Source organism: Vanessa cardui, chromosome 11 (genome assembly GCF_905220365.1).
Source record: "Vanessa cardui chromosome 11, ilVanCard2.1, whole genome shotgun sequence".
Taxonomy (NCBI): domain Eukaryota; kingdom Metazoa; phylum Arthropoda; class Insecta; order Lepidoptera; family Nymphalidae; genus Vanessa; species Vanessa cardui.
Window position 1 is genome coordinate 9,305,499 of NC_061133.1, and position 24,393 is coordinate 9,329,891.

A 24,393-nucleotide genomic window follows, 5' to 3' on the forward strand; every position below is an offset into this window, starting at 1 on the left:
GTCGGCCGCCCTCCGCGTTCACTCAGTATCGCCGTCTGAGACTCACTAAACATGTACTTAATCTTATTTCATGCTTAAAATGATATAAACTTTATATTGTGCGCTCTTAAGATTGTTTACTTAACTACTGTGAGTATAACGCAGACGAGTACGAATGTATAGTTATAAGTATTAAGTATATACGTTTAACATATTATTTTACATTGTACAGAACTTTATGGTTGGTTAATGGGTGTTTGTTGAACAAACATGCAATAGCGTTTAATAGTACGGTACGGCCTTATATATGTAACTAGCTATTATATATTTTGATAATAAAAAAAAGTATATATGTACGGCAAATTAGCGGTGAGTTATATAGATATCAACAATGATAATATATGGATTCAACAATCCTTTAAAAGGTCTGCAGGAATTCTGTAGGGTTTGGTAGCTGGGTCGGCAGTTACAATAATCGGTGCTGTCAAGTTGATGGATAGCCCGACGATGACGTTGCGGAGACATATAAAGCATTTCCCCCTGCCCCCTCTAACCCCACTTCCCTTTCATCGCTTTTATTATTCGCTAGGAGGAAACATTTCCTAATCACCTTAAAGTATAGTTCGGTTTCAGCGAACCGAAAACAAGATATCAGTTTCAACTCTTTCAAATGTAAATATATACATTTATATAGCTAATTTAGTATTTCATGTCAGTTTTGAAAATAAATTAATGCAATAAAAATTATATTATCCATGTTATTATTCAGATCATGTATCTGCATATTTACTTATTGTATGGTAATCTCATTTTGCATCATAAATATTATAGATAAAAAACGTACCTAATCACTTTTATGTCCTTGAAAATAAAACCTTGAATTAATAAATAAGTAGAAACTTCTGCAAACTACAATTGCAGAAGTTTAATACAACAGAGCCCTACAACCTACAACGTCGGTCTTTGTGTAATCCTGTCTGGGTAGGTAGGTAGCACCCACTAATCATATAGTCTACCGCTAAACAGTCATACTTAGTAGTCTATTGTTCTGGTTTGAAGAGTGAGAGAGCCAGTGTAACTACAAACTCAAAGTACATAAATCCAGCTCCCAAGGTTGGTGATGCATTGGCTATAAAAAGTATGACTGATATTTCTGACACGGCGGTAGAGGCAACTAATTTCAGGTGGCAAAATTGTGGTCTTTATATGTACTCCATTTATTCTACTGCCAGACATTCGTATCAACTGAGTTCCGGTTTGTAGCCAAACGGGATACAATAACACGTCTCATGTCTGGCGGTGCATTATCAGTGCAACGCACACCTTGTAATTCGAAATATCAATAACCGGTGCAAATTAAATTTATTTTTATCGACAAGTAGCCTAATTCTTCTCTACCCTATGATACTAATAATAAATATAAGATATAGAATACCCAGTTAAAACCGTAAGGATAGAGATGCAGAAACAAATACGTTGTTAGCACATTTGCAATCGTCCTGTTCAGTGATATCCACAGTAGTTAGCGAGAGCAAGAACATTCCTCGGCCGGGCTGACCGGTTTCCCGACACAGGCTGTTTATGGCCGGACCAGATATAAATAGATACACTGCAACATCCATCTTCTTAATGTTTTACTTTTAACTCAGAAGGTACAACGCAGTTTTATACCACTACAAGAATATTTTGTGAAATAATCTTGAAATAAATGCATCATTCATTTAATTCGAAACGTAAAGATATTTAATACAACGTTAAATCGACCTATTCTGTTTTAGTGATAAGTCGAAAGACGAGATCGTTATTTCTGATTAGTATAAAGATCTCTTCCGATGTTACTTGTTCATTGTCCAGTCGGAAAACGCGATAAAATCATTTAGTAGTTTAATAAGACAGTCTACTTCTCCTATCTCGATAAATGTAGGTATAATTTCACTTTCACCAGCTGCCTCCGTTTTTAATTGGAACAAAGCTAACACATTCCATTCCGCTGGATTTATTTTCTTTATAAAATTAATTAGATTTAAAATAAACGTTAATCAAATGACGTTTTTTTAATACACGAAAGTTGCATAAGCGACCACGTGGAGAAAAGAACGTTGACCCCAGAAAAGTGTCGCTGTACTATACTGCTATCACCTTCATCAGATAAAACGTTTCGGTGAACGATAACGAATTTGAACAAAACAATAATCGCAACACGAAACGACCGAAAACATCAGTCTACCTATCAGTTGCGTGATAGTATTGCAAAGTCGGCGCGGCCTTGCTCAATCATCTCTACATTCTGCGCTATTGCTGGAGTCACCCACTTTAGCTGTCTATTGCATAAACGACCTCGTAATGTCAAAGGAGGTCATTGTCGCGTTTAGTAGTCTCGTTCACCCGCGGATTGCAGGTAAAGTGCTTCTCGTTGCCAGTTAGATAAATTATATCGATTGGACCGTCTCCTTCGACGTGTCTGTGACCCCGATGTAAATAACCTGAGGCGGTAGTACTGTAAACAACTGACGCTGTTTGCGTCAATCATTTGCTCGCCGCGTTTCTGCCTTACCCTACCATTGATGTGTTCGTTGTGCATGCTTCAATTCTATTTTAAGATACCGAAAAAGGCGTTACCGGGAAATGTTTCACTATTTCATAGGATACTTTGTTTTTTCTAATACAAATATATATCTTGTTATTCTTTTAATTTAATTTATGAATCATAAAACTCTATAGAGATTTCACTATTGTATTACAACATATTTCAAAATTTGTTGGTCATAAATATAGTTTACTTATGGAAGGGATCATTTAACCCAACTTTTATACGGCAGTAAAAGCAAGGCGTATTTCAAAATTGTCCGTATTATAACAAGAAACGATAATGACGAAACATGTAATTTCCATCCGCTGTACATTTTTAATTCTAGTTTACATAAAATAATATAAATAAAGCATTACACACGCACATTAGGCATTTAAAATATTTTATTATGTTTGTCTGTACAAAAATTTCACACTCAAAAGTCAATATGAGAACGTTCATAGTGCATTAGAGCTGCTCGCACAACATACACATATATATACACGCAATCAGTACGTATTTATAATCTACAGTGTAAGGTGACCTATATGATAAGATTACTTCAATAGCTCAACCACACACAAAGCTTGCAAGTCGTGTCAGTGTGTGAATTCGCGTCGAGCAGCGAGCTCGTACAATGACATTGTCGACCTTGACTACTGCCTCGTATATCAAGCCACATACGTATACACACACATTCAAAACAGGAATGTGTTCGTCACGAATGTATTTAAAGCTATCGAATAGGTATTATTCGTCTGATTTCAGATGTACACTCGGACGCCGAACGTTTCTATACTTTTAAAAATAAGCGCATGATATTTTTATTCGCGGCAGAGTAAGACCACTCTGAATTTAGACCCATCTCTGTTCGCTTTGATATAGAACAGTTCAACACACGATAAGGTGAATGCCAACAAGCCGTGCAGCGATGCACAACGATCAAGGCCAAGCGACTGAAATTATAATGAGTAGTTTTACTTTGAATGCAATGCGCTCGAACTAAAATTACACAAACACACTGACACATACTTGCATTCAAACAAACTAATACATTATATAATATAAGTGCAGTTACATATTAGTTATTTACTTCATTATATCGTAGACAAGACCGATATAGACTGACTGAGAGTTTATTAAGCGTGGCCGAGACACTTGGAAGTCAAATTCATGGAGAAATATAACGAGAGTTAACGATTCATTTGACTTGAAATATCTCTAGCCATAAATTTTAATATGATTAATATAATGTATAAATGTCTTAATGTTTTGTCATATTACCGCTATTATGCTGTTGATCTGAAACCGTAATTGACGTTAATAAAAGATATTATTTACACAAAGGCATTCTAATAAATGATTGGCTGAAATTGTTTTGATGAAAAGTCTCGACATTATGTCGGCGTGTTTTTCTACCGACGGGTCATTATTTTTTTTGTCAGAAATATTTACTTTGATGTCGAGCAAATGTTTGTCTCGTTACTGATCTTATGAATATGAAAATATTTTTTATACTATTTTGAATATTCGTATTAAGACACTTTAATCTTTCATTTAATTCACAAATAACTTAAATATTTATTATGAAATAGATTTAAAAATTAATAAGTCAAAAGAATTATTAGTGACTAAAAACACCATGATCTGATCCAATCGTATATATTTATTCTACTATTGAACAGTGGGTAAAACATTAAATATGAAAATAGTGATTACCGGTTATTTATTACGTCACGTGTCAGCAAATTAAAAATCTAAATATATCGTAATCACGTACAAATATACCATAGAGAAAATCTATTCGAGACAAAATTGTTCGAGTGTGGGTCGTATACGACGATGGCACAATAAAGCGTCAAGGAACACGCGTGTGGGGGCGGCCTAACAAGGTCCAAAGGGATATTGATATTATCCCGATAAAGCTATTCTCTGTACATACTTGAACGACAACGATGTTCAATTGAAAATACACGCACAAAATTCCCTTCGACAATTATTTATTATTTATGAAACCATATACTGGCAACATTAACATTAATATTGTTAACTGGAATTTAATTCGAGTTGATTAAATCAAACTAAGATTTAATTGTTTTTTAAATAAATAATAAAGATATGCTCGAAATGAAAGTAAAGTATGAAGTAACTAAAGTAATTCAAATGTGAATTAGTTTTAACGTCTGAACGGTTAGATTTACAAAGACTATTACAAAACAATGATATAGATGAAGCTATAAGCTCAGCACACTCGAGGAAGTACGTGAGTTACGCCTGTTATGCGAATCGCGTAGGTGTATTTCCTTTTCTATTGCTTAGTTCTTTTCCTAGTGACATAATTCATCGCCTCACAACAAACCATACAAATCACGTTTTGAAGCGATCTCTTCTAAATTACAATTCATATGTATAAATGACTTCACTTGACAATTTGAATTAAAGAAAATGTATTCGATGTATAAAGGATTCAAAATTGTATTTAACTAATAATATTTAAAGGCAGGAATAGAATATTATTTATAACTATAACTTAACTTTGGTTTAACGTAACAAAACTGAACGCATTGGCCTGATGATGAGGATGATAATAAACAATGGTCTTCTATTTACCAGAAGCACGTAATAATGACAACATTTTTTAAAAATAATATCAAATGACTAAATATAATATCAGATTGTAATATTTGCCTGTTTAACGACTATAATCAAGACTGGTTTTGTTCACAATGTAGAAGACTTCCATTAAAATATAACCGGTAGTGAGATAATAGATCGAACATGCCATATTTTCTTAGCAAAGTAATCTATACACTGAATACGTTTGACGACAAAAGTTTCAACAGATATTCGTGATTCCGTTATGATTAGCTGATTCAGTACAATGTTCTGGTGATCCAGGATGTATTTGTTTCAAGGTAAACTCTGTCACGTTTAGTTCTTAAGACGAAGACATAAGGATTATAATGTAATAACAGTTTAAATAGTAAGTTGGGGCCTGTGGTACAACATAATATACAGTCAACAATGCCAACTCTGTTTAAACGTACTTTGCGATACAACAGATGCCCTCGACAAGATAAATGAAACCATTAGAGGCGGATAAAAAATCAGCGGCAACGTTGATCATAACCAAAGCATTGTTTTTTTTTTTTGTTATATCTGATTATTGTCTTTTACCTTTAAATGTTTAATATTGTGTCCGTTTACAGTTTACTTTTATCTGTTGCTTTAATCAAGTTACACGATTATTTGAAATGTATTTGTACAACACAATACTGTAATGTACTTAATAGCATTCAAATAAATTTCAGTTTTATTCTGCTAGTTCTTGTGAAATAAAATGCCTTGATGCTACTCGTTATACAACGACAGATTGTGTGACCGTATCTCCACAAATAGTGCAAAGACGACAAAACTCAACTTGTATCAAGGTTGTCCATCTCGTGGTTACAGCGACTGGCTGAAGGGAGATAATAGAACTAACAAGCGATGCGATGGCAGCGCGTGCGCAACCGACCGAAACGAGCGCTCGACCGCATATCCGCTGTAGTGCCTTCCTAGACTACCTTTTCTATAGAATGTTGTAAGAAAAACTTTCAAACTAACCTTATTATTAATTTTAGATTTATTAAAGCAATTGTTTCGATTTTTTTACACGCCATCTCTACGTAAGTAGAGCTACAAATATCATAATTCCTAACATACGGGGTTAAAAATGAACCAAAAAACACATATACATAACATAACATAAATATTTAAAATATACGTAATATATTGTAAATCGCTTTATAAAAATAGGCAAATAAATTTCCGTATTATTAAATAACGGTCTATCATTTTTATAATTTCTTTTGATGCATACATGGACTTAGAAAATGAAGGGGGCCAGATCGAACATTAGATACGATCAAAGGGTTGCAAAATCACGCTGCAATAATGAAATTTGTTCCCTACTCCGAAACGCCAGCTGCTTGCTCGTGGGGCTCGGATTAAGTAATATTATTCTAACACCAAACCCGCTTAGACATTCAATACTTGTAGAGTTGATCAGATTTATACACTCTAACACGGAGAAAATTAATTTGGAAAATGCAAAACGAAAACAAGCTCAAAAGATGTTCGATAAACTATCTCGTTGGTGAGACTATTTTTGTTATTACTTATGTTATTTAAAACAGATGAAGTCATAAGCTATCTTCTCTTTATACGGAGTGAGGTCAGCGACCTTTTTGATTAAGGAATCATCAATCATGACTCGCGTACACGGAGAGGATATCGCATTTCACGCTATTGAAATGTTATATTTTATCGTATACATGAACACAGAGTTTGTAATTGGAAAACCAGCGTCGGTGATATAAGGGTTTTTTAAGAATGTAATGATTTAATCAATCAGATAACGACGATTAACGATAAATAGAAAGTAACTGATCACTCACGTTTAAAGTATGCGTGAAGTACAATCTATAATTTGCAGATACATATAATAGTACATGTTAATATAATTTAAATATTCAAAAAATATAAACTGAGCTGTTTTTACATTCTATGAATTTTAATTCATTCGTAAACAATAATTAATTATACATAATCAAATTCAAATACGAAAACTAATAGATTACATTATATTTGTATTCACGTACAATACGTGGCGTGGTATAATCGATTGCCTATATACCTAGTAATCAATCAAAGGTCCTTCAACGGGGTTCGTAACCCTACCGTTGCGACAGAATTAATGATTATTCAAAACGCGAAACAAATAATTTCCGGCTAAGTGAATATAACAAAAGTGACGTGCTAGGTACATGATGCTTCGATTTGCCACTATTTATATAACGACGTGTCAAAAAACCGCAGTGACCTTGGCGCCCCCACGCGGACGCAGATACATTCACCTCAGGTGGGGCCTCTGGGGTATGAAAATGTGCCCTACAGGTATTTTCACACGGTGTAATTTCTTACGGCAAGAATAGACGAAGTTTATTTATAAAAAACAATGTCTGGATGTAATAACAAAATAAATATTAACAATTTTGCAGGTTAAGACTTTAATTGTTAGTCCATTATGGTCCTATCATTCTACTTTGCACATATATTTCATTTTGTTATTATATCGCTGAATCTATGTCAGCTATTTAACCATATTAGAGTTTTATATGCACCTCAGAATAAATTTGAAGTATCGTGTCGACTTTTTATTCTACTGAATTATCTGCTGATAATCTATAAGCAGCCTTTTTTTAAAATTTCAAACAAATAACAAATAGATTAAGATTTTGAGCTACCGGCTAAGAAACGAGTTTAATTTATTAACATAATTATTCTCCTTTCGTTTTTTAATAACGTAAATTAATTAAATAAACGAAAAAAGACAGCGTTTAAGTGGCACTAATTTTTATGTGGAAATTCGATATTTTTACTATAAATGCAATAAGAGTGCCCGCATGTATGTGTTGCTACACGACTTATCTCTGATAGTTTTAATTCTCCATGACTTAGACAACTTTTATTGATGTATTTAGTCGACAACGAATGCGGGTTACTTTATTAAGCAGAGGATAATACCTATGCAGACAAATGTCATTTAAATAAGTTGAAAAATATACAACTATAAAGTCTATTCCGACCACTAGAGTATAAAAGCCAAATAAACATCATTTGACAGCGAATTGACGCTATATCATTGGTCGAGCATGAATAATCTATGAAATTCATTACGGGTTTGCGTAAAAATGACGTTTTGAACGTCAACGAAACTGTTATCGGAACTTTAGAAGTAAAATTAAAGTCGATACAAGTAATTTTTTTTATAGTGTAGGTTGGCGGACTAGCATATGGGCCACAATGGTAAGCGGTCATCATCACCCATAGACAATGACGCTATAAGAAATATTAACTATTCCTTACATCGTCAATGTGCCACCAACCTTGGGAACTAAGATGTTATGCCCTTTGTGCCTGTAGTTACACTGGCTCACTCACCCTTCAAACCGGAACACAACAATACTGAGTAATGTTATTTGGCGGTAGAATAACTGATGAGTGGGTGGTACCTACCCAGACGGGCTTGCACAGAGCCCTACCACCAAGTTAATTAAGTGTAATAATCTTATATTATAAGCAAATATATATTAATAAAAACTATTAGCAGTGTACAATATAGCGAATACATGAAATACGTAGGTTTAAGATTTGTTTATCTTTATTCCGATTGGAATTAAACTAAGACTGAACTATTGTAAGTCAAATATTATACCTTCAAATGTTTGTCACGCGATCAATATAATACCTAAGTAATTAATATTTTACTCTGTGTAATAATTAAAAATATTGAAATCAAATACGATAACAGTTGTATATATTTAGGTAACCTACAAGTTTAGTAAAAACAAAAAGAAATTAAATTTTGGATACCTATTTCTAGTCAGAAAAGGCCAAATACATATTCATTGGAATAATGTATCGCATGTTAGAGAAATAGCATGATGAAAAGGCATGAAACAATTAATTTTACTTGTAAGTAAAATAATAATAAATTAGTTTCTTTATTTAAAAAAATAACGTTATTTCTATACATTGTTTGTACTTTTATATCAACCGAGTATAATCCATCAAAATTAGGGACTACAAACTACGCAAACTCTAAGTGAAAAGTATTATGTCCACATGATTTAAGCGGTCAGTGACTTATTTAACACAAATGTAACATAAGCAAATCATAAAACAGTGCTTATAATTGCGATGTTATTTGATGAGTTGATTTATATTTGCCTACTTTATAACGGCGGTTCTGGTTTTGTAAATAGTGATTTATTTGTAAGATAATGAAGTTTAATAATTGTTTAATTACTGGGTTAGCGATATTTGCAAAGCAAATAATAACAGATTGCCTGTTCAAGATTCTTAGAATCAAAACTGAAGATATACTTGTTGTGTTTGCATTTCCCTTTTTAATTATTGTTTTAAAATTTGTTTTTACATAGTTATAGTCTTCGACTGTTTTACGAGTTCGCAAGTGAGGATCGTAAATAAATTGTGCATAAAACTTATAGAGATTGCTTAGCAAAGACGTGCGAGATGGAAAGCAAAAAACAATAAGTCAATTATAAGATGATAAGTGTGTGAAACGATATTTCATTGCTTCGCTGCGCGTAGAAGAAAGTGACTTACTATAAAGCAGCGTTCTCATAAGTTAAATTAATACTTGATTTATAATGACATTCGAAAAACATCTAAGAACCGTCTCTTTGATAAAAGAACAACTTTGCATGATCTTAAGCATCTTGTAAACATTAATAGGCTTACTTATAATATATTCAGCGTTTTGTTAAACATTGTTTTCTTTCTTTCTATCATGTTAGATTTGACATTTGATAGAAAAAGACAGCATTGTTTAACTATTACAATATGCATGGGTAGTGTATTAAAAGTGTAGTATTTGTGTGCCACTGGTCGAAACCACGACTTCTATACGCATAAGCGATTAATAAGCTGCCGAACCAATGAACAGGATGCTTCGTAAATGACCATTAACTGGCGTTTCTACGTGAGTTATTTTTAGTAGCAACATCTAAATTATATAAACACAATTATACAAACACACACATACGTGTTCCAGTTGATTATAAAAAAACTAGAACACTTATATTTTTTGCAATAATTATTTAGGCTATACATTTATGACAGGGCCAATCAACGAGTTTTTCAAGTTCGACTGCGGTCGCTAGTTTTGAAACAATTTATAAAAAGTGCCAGCGCGAATGAAGTAAAAATAAAAAATTTAATATGTATAAAAAGAAGTCAAGAGCAAGCCAAGAACGGCGACGTCGTTGTCTGAAGAAAATTAACTTTGAATGGGCCAATTTCTTCATAACGAACGAAATTACATTTTTTTTTCTTGTAGCTATATTTGAGATTACCCTTTTCAATTTAATAATGGAGACGAAATAATGACTTCGACAGTTCTTCCTCGTTTTATGACAATGATGTTTCAAATGTCTTCATAAATTTATATTACGTATTTTAATAAAATATCAATTTGTTTCGTTTAACGAAAATAATGACGTACAATATTTTACTTGGACTTAATATATATTTAGGCCCTTGGGGTTTTTTTATACGAATACTATATTTCGTAACTACATAAGTGCATTGCGTGTGTGTGAATTGTGTGGCTGCGTGTTATTGGTTTAATATGTATATAACTACGACAACAAATTAAATATAAATAAATACTAAATTAAAAAACAAAACAATAAAATGAATTTAAAAAAATCTTATTAAAATAAAAAAATTATACTAAGTATAACAAAGTAGCTGTCTTTCTTTTGTTTACAATTTGCACAATTTCTAATGAAATGGACCATACATGTAATTGATCATTATATACCGTGTATGTATACATATGTGGCTTGTCAAGCGCTGCGATTTACCATCAGAAGTGGCCTCTAAACCGGTCCGACCGGCGCGCCAGCTCTTCGACGAAACTCTTGCATCCAGTTCACTCTTAAATTGTTTATGTTGTATGCTTTATCGCATATTAAAAGGACTTCAAATAGAAGCCAACTCTGCTAACTTGCTCGTTCAAGTTTAAAACAGACTCATAATTAATTTCAGACAGACTAAATAATCTCATAACAAGTCATTATCAATATCATAATTCAATTTAATAAGCATTTATACCAATGATATTCTAATAAACAGATATATCCATACTAAAAAAACAGAAAAAAGTGTGCCGCGCCGGGGACGGTTTATTTTAATTTATTTTTAAATTTCGTTAAAAGTAAAAAGGATAGCTTGATAAAAACAATAAGTAAACGGGATAACTAGATGTTTTAATTACGCAAAACGTATTACTACGCAATTATGATAACGTATTACTACCTAAAACGACTAAAGGAAAACGTCCTAATTGGGACGTTTTCTAGTCTTCACTTTTTGCGCGTTAATAACATATCTGTTTACTAGAACATCATTGATTTATACTAAGGTAAAACGAAATTTAAAAAATGTTGACAAATAAAACGAAATTAATTCCAAGTTAAACAAAAATCTTCAAGCTCAAAATAGAACACGAATTGCTGTTATCATTCGGCTTTGGCTAAAAATATAATGTTAATTTACATCACTAGTCAGCTGGATACTAATAGGAGGGAGCGCCCCCAACCGACTGTCTCACAATTTCTCCCCGTAGATTGATGATAGATTAAACATTGTACTATTCCGGCAATGAACGCACATTTTAGGCCTCAAGTTTTAAAGGTAATTTTATAAACAAATACATCTCATATGCAACAACCCATAAGTTTCATCTTTATATTATGTATTGGCATTTCATGGCTTCATTATATACTGATTGTTAATGAAATTAACTATACATATATTCATGTAATTGCATAACTGCAATACTATTTATTAATTACCTTAATAACTTACATTGATTATAATACATTTAGCGGTTAATTGGTTAATTTAATATAGAGCGCTTTTTTCAAATTGATCTTAAACGTAAACAAGGTAACAAATATAGATCTATCGCTGTAATAATATTGCATAATAGTTATAGTTCAAATGTTATATATATGTACAATGTACATACACATATAAAATCATAGTTTGTATGAATAATCATTGCCTGCAAATTCCGTCAATAATTAGTAATATTATTATTATGTACTCATAGAAAACTATTTTGAAAATAGCAACATCAATTTATTATTCTAATAGAGAATAAAAATGTGATATCTTTGAGGAAATATAATACGCCTACGTTTTTCGGTAATGGAATAAAATGGGATATACAATAAGACCGCGTGACGTAAGATCATAACACTACATCATCTATATAACATACTTATACTATTTATATATCTACATCGTTAATATTAAAATATCAAATATGTCGCATAACTTGATTGCTAGTTAAAATAGAAGAAGTTTAATTATACCGCATTGAAGTTTGTTTATGTCGTTCAAATTGATGTTTTCGGATAAATGATTATGTTCTCGTATGTTAAATTTTCCATTTTAACCTTGAACATGTCGCGATAAGTATTACTCATGCAGTGTTCCTCCTACGTCGTCTTACTTGCTGTTTAGCGGTCACTAATCAAACAGACAGCATTGTTTACTAAGAATGGGCGAAACGCAACTATATGACCTAGCCCATACAATGTCTACAATAACCTAGTGTTCTCCGGGATCAGTATGTTACTTATTTCTATTCTTCCAACCTACAGTCAATCATGTCATACCGACGATTAGTCGATTAGTCATCCTTGCACTTTAACTTAACAACATATTTATCAATTAGTCTCAATATAATTAATTAAATGCGCTGCCAAGATTTGAATTGCCCAAATAAGAGAAGTTAGTTTCATAATGTAAACATGTACTACTATATAAAGAATAAAATGAGATAATCAAATAGTATTGATTCAATATTAGATAAAGTTTCGTTTGCAGAAAAGGCAGATATAAACAAAACATTAGGTTTATCAGTATTGTGCAGTGAGCAGAGACATCGGCCCGTGGCGCCCGGTCAAGGTATCCGGGCCAAAGGTCGATGACAGCGCTGCAACGCCTCAGCTTCTGACTTTGACACCGGCGTACGGTGTACCACTTGCCGCCAAAATTCATATTTCCATTTTCAAATACATTGTGACAACAAGTGATGTTTGAGAAAAGTCGTAATTTAATTTAAGAATCTGACCTGATGATATAGATTCGTTTTCCGATTTGGGCGTCGTGGGTGGCATCGGCAACGGCATGGATGGCAAAGGTTGAGTGGGTGCTTGCTGTTGCTGTTGCATAGTACATGTGTTGCCGAGCAGTGATTGCGCGGTGTTATAGGTGATGCCATCATCGTATCCCCATAGCTCGAGCCCGCCGTACTCAGGCGAGGCGAGCGACTCCGGTGACATAACCATTGCCGGGGGTAAGCCTAAAGCCGACGAAGAGGTGACTTCTGACGAGCTCTCCTCGAGCATTCGCAGCGGAAAGCCTCCGTTGTTAGACCAGCGGCGTCTCATGTCGAAGAGCGTATCATACGCCCTCGTATCCTCGACTGCCGACGGACATCCTCCGCTCCTCCAACACTTCACTTTTGCTTCGCACTTTATCTAACGCTATAATATTATCAACATCCACTAGTCTCGGCGGCGTCGAAACCGAAACGAATCGTTTCTCACAGTCGACCGGCTTCGAGTTCACTCCAATAAGACTTGTTATTCCGTTAAAAAAACTCTCAATACACACAACACTATATGGTTTAGCCAAAAAGTTCACAAGATTTCCCGAATATACAGATTCGGAAGAAGTTACCGCGTAAGTTTGATAGAAATATAAGCACGTTACACGCGCGCGACCGTCGTCAACGAAGTACGTAGAGCGAGCGAACAAGCGACGCGGCCGCTCTCACTACTCACTGCCACGGTCGAGCGTGACGTCACGCCACCCCGCGCCCGCAGCGTGCTCCCCGCGCCCCGCCACGGCGCGCAGCCGTGGCACAGAAAGTCAAGTCACCGGGCGACAGAATGTAGCGCGCCGATAACACCATCGCTTTAATTTATGAAGTAGATTCTTCTTCGCACTATCAAAACAACTTTGTTGTGTGTTACACAACTTTTGAACTTGACAAATTAATTTCCTAATTAAGACGAAATTCGCTACGCTACCCGATTTAGCACTTTCTTGTTGTTAAGATTACTTTAGTATTTAAGAGTTCAGCGTAGTCTAAATTAAACTTTAACCTTTACTTGAGTTCTATAACAGAAAAAAAATTAAATACCAGATCAATAAATTATTTTAAAACCAAACAAAAAAGCGAAACTATTTTTTTCTGATCTTTTTTTTTTATTCCAGTCATGGATTCATGTTTTAGTAAATGTAATTTAAAACTACAACTACGCGAGTAAAAACTATTTTTTTATTCTTAGTTTTTTAGGTGAAGCAACACTTGGCTATGAACTTGCTCGCTTACACATGGTCTATTTCTGTTTATTTAGTTAATTAGATTGGCTAGTCTTCTTTTATTATAAAATTAATAAAATTACTAATATTCAACGTTCCTATGTATGGTCACTAGATTTGAAATCAGATGTAAATTCAAGAAAACCGTAAGATATAAGGCACGAACGAAAAACGAGGTAACTTTAATCGTGTAGAGTAACATTTAAATATCTAGAATAAAGTATGTTTGATATTATGATGGATTGATCAATAACATTTTATAAATTTTAGTCGTCTCTGCTGTGACTACAAGTTACAAAAAATTAAGACAGACTATGATTAATAGTCAACGAAACTTTAAAATTCGAAACCCAGTTGTTTTTGGCGTGATATAAATGCATATATCTTGATTTAAGATGATAAAGCGAAGGTCGTAAACGAAAAATGGCACATCGACCCAAATTGCATCTAGGTTATCTATGTTTTTGTGGTGACATACTTTATAATCAATTTCGAATCTATTACATCACGATAATTTGAAAATAGAATTAGAGGGTTGTTCGGTAATTTGAATGCGTTTCGTATTAACAACGGGTACAAATTAGTCTCAAGCGAGCAATGTATGAGTTGTGTGCAAAATACAATATATCGAGAAGATTAGATTAGGCAGTATGACGTATCCATCATTCTCGTCACAGAATCACGTGTCCGCGCGGATCGTTGACCTCCATGTTTTGGAAATACGCATCTCTTCTCGTGTATGAGAATTCGCATAACTATAGTCAAGCTTCCGTGACATTTAAACTATTTATCAGCTAACGTTTGCTGGTCCATGAAACGTATAATATATAAGTTTTAATTTTCCGTCCATTTAACCGATAGTGGGTGTTAAGTCATTTATATATTTCGCTGTGATTTATTTTTAATCGCTAGGACTGTTTTTCAATTCTAACAAGATTGGTCGTAGACAATTAATAATATAATTGTCACTAAAAGAATTTGAATGTTACTCAGGTATCTTTTTTTATATTATTATTTAATCTGTGGTATTCTCACAGGTAAATAATAATACATTATGGTGCGAGCATTGCGTTGCTCAACTCTACTTCTATTTCGTCGATTAATATACTCATAGATTTGTTGGCTTATTTATGTGACAGTATAAAAGTATATTTTTCTGTTAAGTTGCATCTCCACTGACATATGGTGTTTTCTGTAACGGCAACTAATTAAAAAGAAAAGAAAAATAAGGCGGTGTACCGAACATACTCTCGTTATTCTAAATAATTAGCTAATGGCTACGAATAACCAATAGGCAATAATAAGCAATTAAACAACGTATTTGCTTCATTACTTTGATAAAGATATCTTACACAATATTAAATCTATAATATTGAATACGTACATTAACAAAGTGATTCGAAGGTTTGATCCACCACTAAATCATGACAAGACAGTTGAAATGATTTAACAATAAGTTTTTTGTTATCTGTGCTGTTTGTACAATGTACAGTCGTGATGTTGGCTAGTCGTGCGTGCCACATTATTCGAAGTCTTATTCCCCCTTCCCCTCGCTTATATCGATAAAAATCTAAAATCCAATTAATGAAATATAAACCTTTTTTTATATCAATGGAGAATCGATATGTAATTAATATTGTTATAAGTTTTAATACATAACTAATTATTTATTTCTAACAACTTCAAGACCATTATATAACTTGTATTTTAAGATTTTTTTTAATATTTGACTATGTTTGTAGCTGGTTGCTTACAAGTAGGAACTTTTTCGTTATTTTTAATAAAACCACAGACAAGTTAAATAAATTAAACAGTTACTGTAATATATTAGCACTATCACGCCTGCATCAGACGGCAGAGACAGCTTTATGGGAATCAGGATAGTATATCCATGGTCATAGTGTAATTTTCATTTCGTCTTATTTCATCGCGCTTTGCTTTTATAGCTGTTTTTTTTTTAAATAAATTTATTTCACATTTTTTCTACATATGTTAAATCGTATGAGTGTATTAGCTAAATTAAGTCACAAAAAACAAGTTTTTTTTATTAATAATTATGTTTTTAACATATCTAAAATACTTAAAAAAATTATCTCGTTCGGCGTTTATTGACAGCAGATCATTTGAATAAATCATTGTGTGTAATAAAACTAACTTCTGTAAAGGTATTAAAAATATCGTGACCGACACCGGCCATCTATTATCGATAAAAAAAAAATGCAAATATAGCATGAATATTATCAATCTTACGTCGATAGCGATAGATCCAGGGTCACAAACACTTTACTTCGCAGGATATTAATTATATATAATCAATTAAACTGACAAATTCTCACCATATCGGAAAAGAATCGTAATTGATAAATAAGTAGAATTATTCCTAGCTCAACTTCAGAAATTTGTATCAAGTATTTTTCGTGACGTAAATCGTGGTAAGCGAATTAATTAAACTATTTTGGCATTTAACGTCAGTATATATTTTATTATGTATTAATACTAGTGGAAGTGAATTAACTTAACCACATTATTGCAATTTATTGTTTAAAATTGTAACGGAAGCGTTCAAGTTCAGACATTTTATTTTATTTATGAAAAGTTTAATCATTGTGAACATTTATCGATTCAAAGGTCAACTGCGATGCTTCACGCAAGAGCTTGGTTATAAATGACGTTCGGCATGGTGATTACTTATATCCTGGCCTACTTTATTGCATGTATTATATTAAAGGTTTCACAGTGGATTGTCAAAATATTACTCTTATAGTATCTCCGTAAACTCAGATAATCTACTTTGCGGAATTTATTAACATACGTAGTTATTATGGCAGTATATATGAGTCAACAAATTATAGTCGTACATAATAAAAGCATTTCATTGAATACATATTACAAACGAAAATATGTTTTGGTAAGTTTATATACGTAACTACAAACCACAAATGATTAATATCTCAAAGTTGGCATCAAGCCATACACTAAGTTTGTTGTGCTTTTCAGAAATTGATGACAATAAATAAAAACTTATCGGAGATATCTTTATTCTTTAGACAAGTTCCTTTTTTACACAGACCTTTCAAATACTTCGCGGACAGGATCGTTATTTGTCTTACCTGTAAAAGAAAAAAAGTCCGTTAAATAAATCATTAATATACACATATATAGCCTATCTTACTTAAAGTAATTGTATTATTTTTTGCTTTATGAATTCAAATAGATTCTTCAATAGATTCTATTAAAAGTAGTTCACATGGCCGGTAACGCTTGCTTGCAACATGACAAGATTGCATGCGCTCCCAACCGGTTCAAATTTTCCTCAACTTGTCGCACCTTTTTAAGTTGGGTGGGTAGTCGTTGTCATGTTTTTACTAGTGAATAGTGATGCAGGCGTATAAAAAGTAGACGCGGCGGAATGGTCTGCTGAAGCGCAATTAAGACCAAGGTCTCCGGGTTATCAAACTCGTGTCGGCGACTCGCGATGCTTGCCGCGCCTCGTTGGCAATGCAAAAAAATATAGCGAATAATAAAGTCGATGGTATTAAAAGATAATAGCAGGGTTAACACGCCGGCTGCATAGTCTTAAATGCCTACGCAGGACCGGCCATTCGTCACGCTTTATAGCGGAATAATAAGGCGACTGAGCCTCTACTGACCGATGCCATTAATATACATGCACTCCTTAACTTACCCGCTGGCGTTAACGTTATAACTATTTCTTTTTGGCATTTATTATTTCTATTTTTTAAACCTGCATATAAAAGGTGTATATAAAGATATAATATGAATATATTGGAAATTCCAAAGCTACGTATAGTCTGGCCAGGAGCCATTAGATACAGCTAGAGGAAGTCAAGGCATCCCTTGCATACGCAATGTTCGAATCCTGTTCGTTGACTTCTATGCACTTGACAGTCACTGATGTCATACACACTAATGTGACCTGGTAAGGAACCGTTCTGTTATATACAGTCACACGAACACTTACATAATACACAATACGAATTAAACGTTAAATAAAGACAGGCTTTATGTAGAGCGCTTTAGCGTTGCTTTCGTTTGCAAGACCTATTGCACTTTTGATCTATTTACTCTACATAACATTGACAATTAATATACAAATGAAAATAAGTCTTAGACGATGAGACATAAAGTTTGATTTTGATTTGTATTAAGATATTTCCTAGTCCGTGAGTTTTATCCCATCATTTGCGTGATGAAACTATCAAATTCAAAGAGTAGTAGCGATTAGGGGTATACTTATGGACTGCGATTAAGTCGTGAGCTCTGGAAAGAGGAACTACGATATTAGCGCATACGTAGTACTTGCTTGTTTATGAACGTAGAATTTTCTATGTATCATTAACGCGTATGCTAGATTCAAACGAATAATTTTCAATGTTTTTCTCAAAGAACTACTTTTTTTTTTCAGTTATATAATTTCAACCAGCAATACTTAATAATAACTTTTATGAGTTTTGATGCAAATACTGGTTATTTTTTCCAATAGAAATATTATATTATAATATTACACATACACGGACACGCCGGAAAGTTACACAGACACAGCGGATACATGATTTATAATTTGTATTTGATCATAACAAAATTACACTGGCTTTCTAAATAATATTTAGAGAGTACGCTCCGAAGCGATAACATTTCGAGGCAATAATACTACAAAGCGAATACAACAAACTTATTATTTGAAACATTGTCTGCAATGCAAAAACTATTTGCTACATAGAATCAAATAGGTCAGCAGAAATACACTGATGCGACCGTTGTACGCTGCGCGTGAGTCGACTACAGATGGCTACAATTAGTCGTCACAAAGTCACAATAGTAGTTCTTAATGCATTAAACGTAGAGGATAAAATATGTGGCAAAAATTGTGTTGCCTACCGTACAATGCAATACAAGTTGCGTAATGCATTGTCCTTGTTGTAGGGTAGTGATGACACAATATATGGAATTGGGACATCAGTCTTACTGAGCTACGAGACGCTTGCGAATGATTAAATTTAGTTAAATAAATTTCCGAATGAGAATAAATTTACAAACATCAGAATTAAACGAAATACAAAAGAGCTAAGTTTAAGTGGTCATTACAGTGTATATTTAATATTTTGAATTTAGAATTTTTTTTTTTAATTTGAAGACGAATTGGTAGAGCAGTAGGCGGTAAGTCATTTCTCATGTTCAGAGCGGAACAATATGTAGACAAATATCTTTTATATTTTTATACTACAAAACTAAGTATCTATTTATTTCACTGACATGGACGATGTCGTCTGTCAGAGGAAACGTTGACTCCAGCTAGGAGTTAGGGTATTTGCCAAAAAGCTATGTTTAAGAGTTTATTATAGATACGGATTGACAACTTAAGACGTATTCTGCTTCTTTGCCAACTTTGCAATTAGACAAAATAATAATGGTTTCTAGTTTAAATATTATAAAAAAAAAAACATACATGTGTGTTTTACGACTTGAGCGTGATCATTGATATATATAGAACTGTTATTATCCAGATGTGGTCCCATTGTCATTTATAAATAAATATGATGATATGATTAATCTCCTATAATCGCTCATGGCTCAGACAGCTCCCTGGAGACCATTAATACGAAACTTCATATTAATCAATTAAGTAAGACCACTTCATCGGTGCATCAGAGCCAAGGTTTAATGTGTAAAGTATAATTGCATGCGTCAGTAAAATGGCCTGTCAGACCATTAGGAATAACATTGGTAGTAGCTCAAATTGAAGGTAATTATATCTAATTGCGAGTCACGGTCATGGCCAATAAGCAAGAACACGAGAAGGTGGGCAGAAGGTCTGCGACTCCTAGGAAATCACAATGTGACAAATTCATAAACAAACACCACCAATACTATACCGATTTAGTCAAAATTATTACTATTTCAAAGTGGATATTGATTCAATAAAAATAGCTGAGATAGCCCTGTAGTTAGAACGCGTGCATCTTTACCGATGATTTTGGCTTCTAATCCAGGCAATATATGTGTATATATGTATGTGTTTAAGTTGTGATTATAATTCATCTCGTGAGCGGTGAAAGAAAACATCGTGAAAAAACCTGCATGTGTCTAATTTCATCATAATTCTGCCACATGTGCATTCTACCAACACGTATTGGAACAGCGTGGTGGAATATATTCCAAACCTCTTAGTGGGAGAGGAGGCCCTAGCCCAGCAGTGGGAAATTTACTGTTACTATTAATGAAATATAATTGTTATTTATGAGATCAACTTCAGCACATATTACATATCTGTATGTCTTGTGTAATCATTATTTTATTCATAACACATACCATACTAGTTGTAATAGAAGATTATAAAACAGTGTTTACGTCACTGAGTCATGTACGTTAGAAATATAGCCTTACTTTGGAACATATGAATTATGCTTTAGTTGTTGTTACAGAAAGAATAGGTCGTATTTTAGATTGTTCATCAAACTTTGTACAGATTATTAAATTGTTAGATTATTGAGGATGAACTTCTAAGATACATGCAAAATCTTGTATAATCTATACTATTAATATTATATATGTGAAAGTAACTTTGTCTGTCTGTCTGTCGCTCTTTCACTGTTAAACCAATGAACTGAATTTGATGAAATTTGGTATGAAGCAAATTTGAACTCCAAAGAAGGACGTAAGCTACTTTTTTGCCTAACATGTGACAACCAAACCCCGGAAACGCGAACAAGCCGTGGGCGGTAACTAGTAACTTATAGGAGATTTAGCAATAGGTAATATACTAAATGATATTTAATATTTATGTTAATTTAATGTTAGATGAGAAGCATGAGTCTTGTTTTAATTCCGTATAGCCTATTAAGGGGATTGCCAACAACGGTTTCTCGATAGACACCTACGAATGTTTGTCCTAGTTGCAATGCTGGACCATCGCCAAGGCTAGGTTCATAGACTAAGCAGGGATTTAAGTATTTTTAGATATCCCATCCACAAGATTATGCCATGAGTCGGCGCTCACATTCCTTTAACAATATGTAACACGACACAACCCAGATAAAAAATATTACAAACACGAATAAGCGAATTTTAAAAACGTAAAAAATAAAATCAAAAGTATTCCGTAAATAAAATTCTTTTAGTACAATAGGAAAATTACTAAGACTGTGACGTGGAATACAAATAGAATCGGCAATAACCGAATACAGCCGAAGTCACGTACTCGTACAACCCAACACACGACCCCTCAATGTAACACGATGAAATGTCCCTGTAAATAACGCGAGTATGAAAATAGTGCAGTATAAACACATAGAACGTATTATTCAAGCTGGTTCGGTTCACGTTGAATGCTCGCGGTCTACAGGCAAATGTTGCTATATTAAATTTATTGCATCGTAACTTGTTGCTATGATCGAAGGACGGCAACAAAACCGGCCGTATTACCAGCAGGCCTATTGTTTACTGAGAATAAAAGTGGAATGGCTGCGGTGGCTGGTATGGCGTCGTCAACGTGCACTTGTTTAAACTCCAGTCATAGCTACGGCTCGGATATAACGAGAATATTTTACTACCGTATTGCGCCACATAATCCTTCCCAGCATAGGGAAATTCCTACGCCAGGCATGTATTTTATATAACGTTCCTGTAAATCGAACACGTTACGGTCTTCCAGAAGCTATAAATTTAATTACAATTATAATAATGCGAACAATAAAGCGAGTTTTGTTAGATATTTTCAAAACAAAAGAGATTGGCGTAATTAAAACTCTTGAGCGCGTTTAAATTGTTGTGTTTAGTGTTAATTAAGAGTCCTCATAGACTATTGAAATTAAAATGAAGTCTATTGGAATTCAAAGGCCAGAATACTCTGTGAAATCAACGAGAATTATAGAAAAAGCATTTTGAACATCTAAAGATGAAAATATGCACGTATTTATTGATTGGATTTAATAAACGGCATGTACTTTACGGTAATTCCTACATGAAATGTACGCACCAAAGGTTATAGGATAGTTTTTTTACAAAAGTAAGACCTATAATTACGGTAGGCCATAAAGAATGAGAATGGCGCAACCTTTTGACTTTTAATTATTGAACACAGCCAACCGACAATAGCGGAATGGAACGAGTGCTGCTTGAATCGAGGTGATGCCCTTTAATAAAAACCGTTAAATCATTTTCCAGAACTCATCTTATTATTGAGATGAATTCGAAGTGTTATTCTCATCATATCTGAACGTGAAGTTAGAAAAAAGCTGGTTATAAATAAGTAAGAAACAATAGAATGTAACAATAAACGGCGCAAATAAAACAACGTCTAACTCAGGATTAAGAATGAGGGCACTGCTGTCAGCGAGTACTGAAATATTCATTTCCCAGTGACGTCATAAACTTTTTAAATACTTGCCGAAAACTGGAACCGTTTCCACTCTTAAAAATATTGTATCAAGCTCTTAAGGCAACTATACGGTCGCCCCATTAAGAATAAGTATACCAGGTGAATATTTTCTTAATGTTTCGAATCCTGTTTCCACGAATGTTTATTTAGTTTATAAAAAAGGTATTCTGCAATATATTTGCAGCTTGCAAGGCATGTTACAATGTGGTTTTGCCCGTGACACGTTGAAAGCTACGGATCACGTCTCTAGCTCATGACTCGTTTTTCCCTCACACCGTATATTACAGTCTGACATTTCAACGGTCACTATCGCCTTAATTACGCCTACTATTTTTTTTTTCTATTCTTATCTTTCCATTTATTTTATGCCATGGTCTGTTACGGTTCACGTAAGCGCATTAAAATAGCTCCGTGGATGCAACGGAATATTTTTCCACTAAAAGTAATATTTATAAAAGCGACGTCGTTTCCTTCGGTTTATTATACATTCAGAATATTAACATCAATAGCGATTCTAAGTCCAGTGTCATTACGATAATTTTCTTTAGCTATAAGACAATATTGCTAGCTACTTTCTTGATTGAAATTTATGAATCGAGCAGTTTCTTTTTTTAAAAACTTTTTTATATGTCAGAAAGCTGTTATTCTAAATAAGGGTGTGTTCACATTTACGTTGTCTACTCAAGTCTCTATATATATACGCTAACATTCAGTAACAATAGTAAAACACTATGTTCTGTTCCAGCTTTAGCTCTCGGAAGTGATAACTCCGGACATCTATCAATCATCATATCATGTCAACATTTTGTTTGCCCTCGTTGTATTCTCCGCACTAAACTGCTTCCGTCTCACTAAATCAAAGACTTTACGTCTTTGTTATTACTGAACGCTACAAACAAACACGTCCTTTACTTGATTCATTCGCTGCGAAAAGTATTAAGCAAAAACTTCATTAAACTAATGATGAATCTCGTTACTAGTGGGAAGCGCAATTTAAAAAGGATTTATAATATTGTACCCACCTACGCAACTTATTCGTATTATACGATCGTAATATTTTATGTCCTAAAGATAAATACGCTGGTTAACTATAACCTTTTAGACAGATAAAAAAATCATAAAACACAAGCCCTAAAAAATGTACTCTACATTTAAAAATTGTTATAGTTACCATTAAACGTTATCTATGGAATGCACGAACAGTTCTAGTATCTATGGTACTGTGACAGCTATGATCATGAAGAAATCGGTTATACTGCAGCGTTGGACGTGCCCTTGAAAAGCGATAACAAGCATTTGTCGAGAACTTACGTAACGAACGAATGAACCGAGACGAGGAATGCACATGTACATCTTTGTGCATTTTAAATTGAAACTATTAAACAATTTAATAGCAACTATGTTTCCTAACAACATGTACAAGTGTTTTTCGAACTTTTAATAAGTGCATCAATGTTGTTCTGTTTTTAAA

The 24,393-nt window shown here is 33.6% G+C and overlaps 1 protein-coding gene across 8 annotated transcripts in view; it reads right to left on the reverse strand.

Moving 5' to 3' along the window:
- LOC124533629 (ecdysone receptor) overlaps positions 1-24,393 on the reverse strand; it is a 223,685-nt gene that overhangs the window by 14,103 nt on the left and 185,189 nt on the right. For 2 of the 8 annotated variants that reach the window (XM_047109028.1, XM_047109026.1), the window contains exon 1: positions 13,266-13,957. The exons of 5 other annotated variants lie outside the window; for them this stretch is intronic. In XM_047109028.1, coding sequence (XP_046964984.1) covers positions 13,266-13,584 — 319 coding nt within the window. In that variant the 5' untranslated portion in view covers positions 13,585-13,957. Of the gene's footprint in view, positions 1-13,265; positions 13,958-24,393 lie in introns of those variants that run through there. One more of the 8 variants, XM_047109025.1, reaches the window with a different exon arrangement.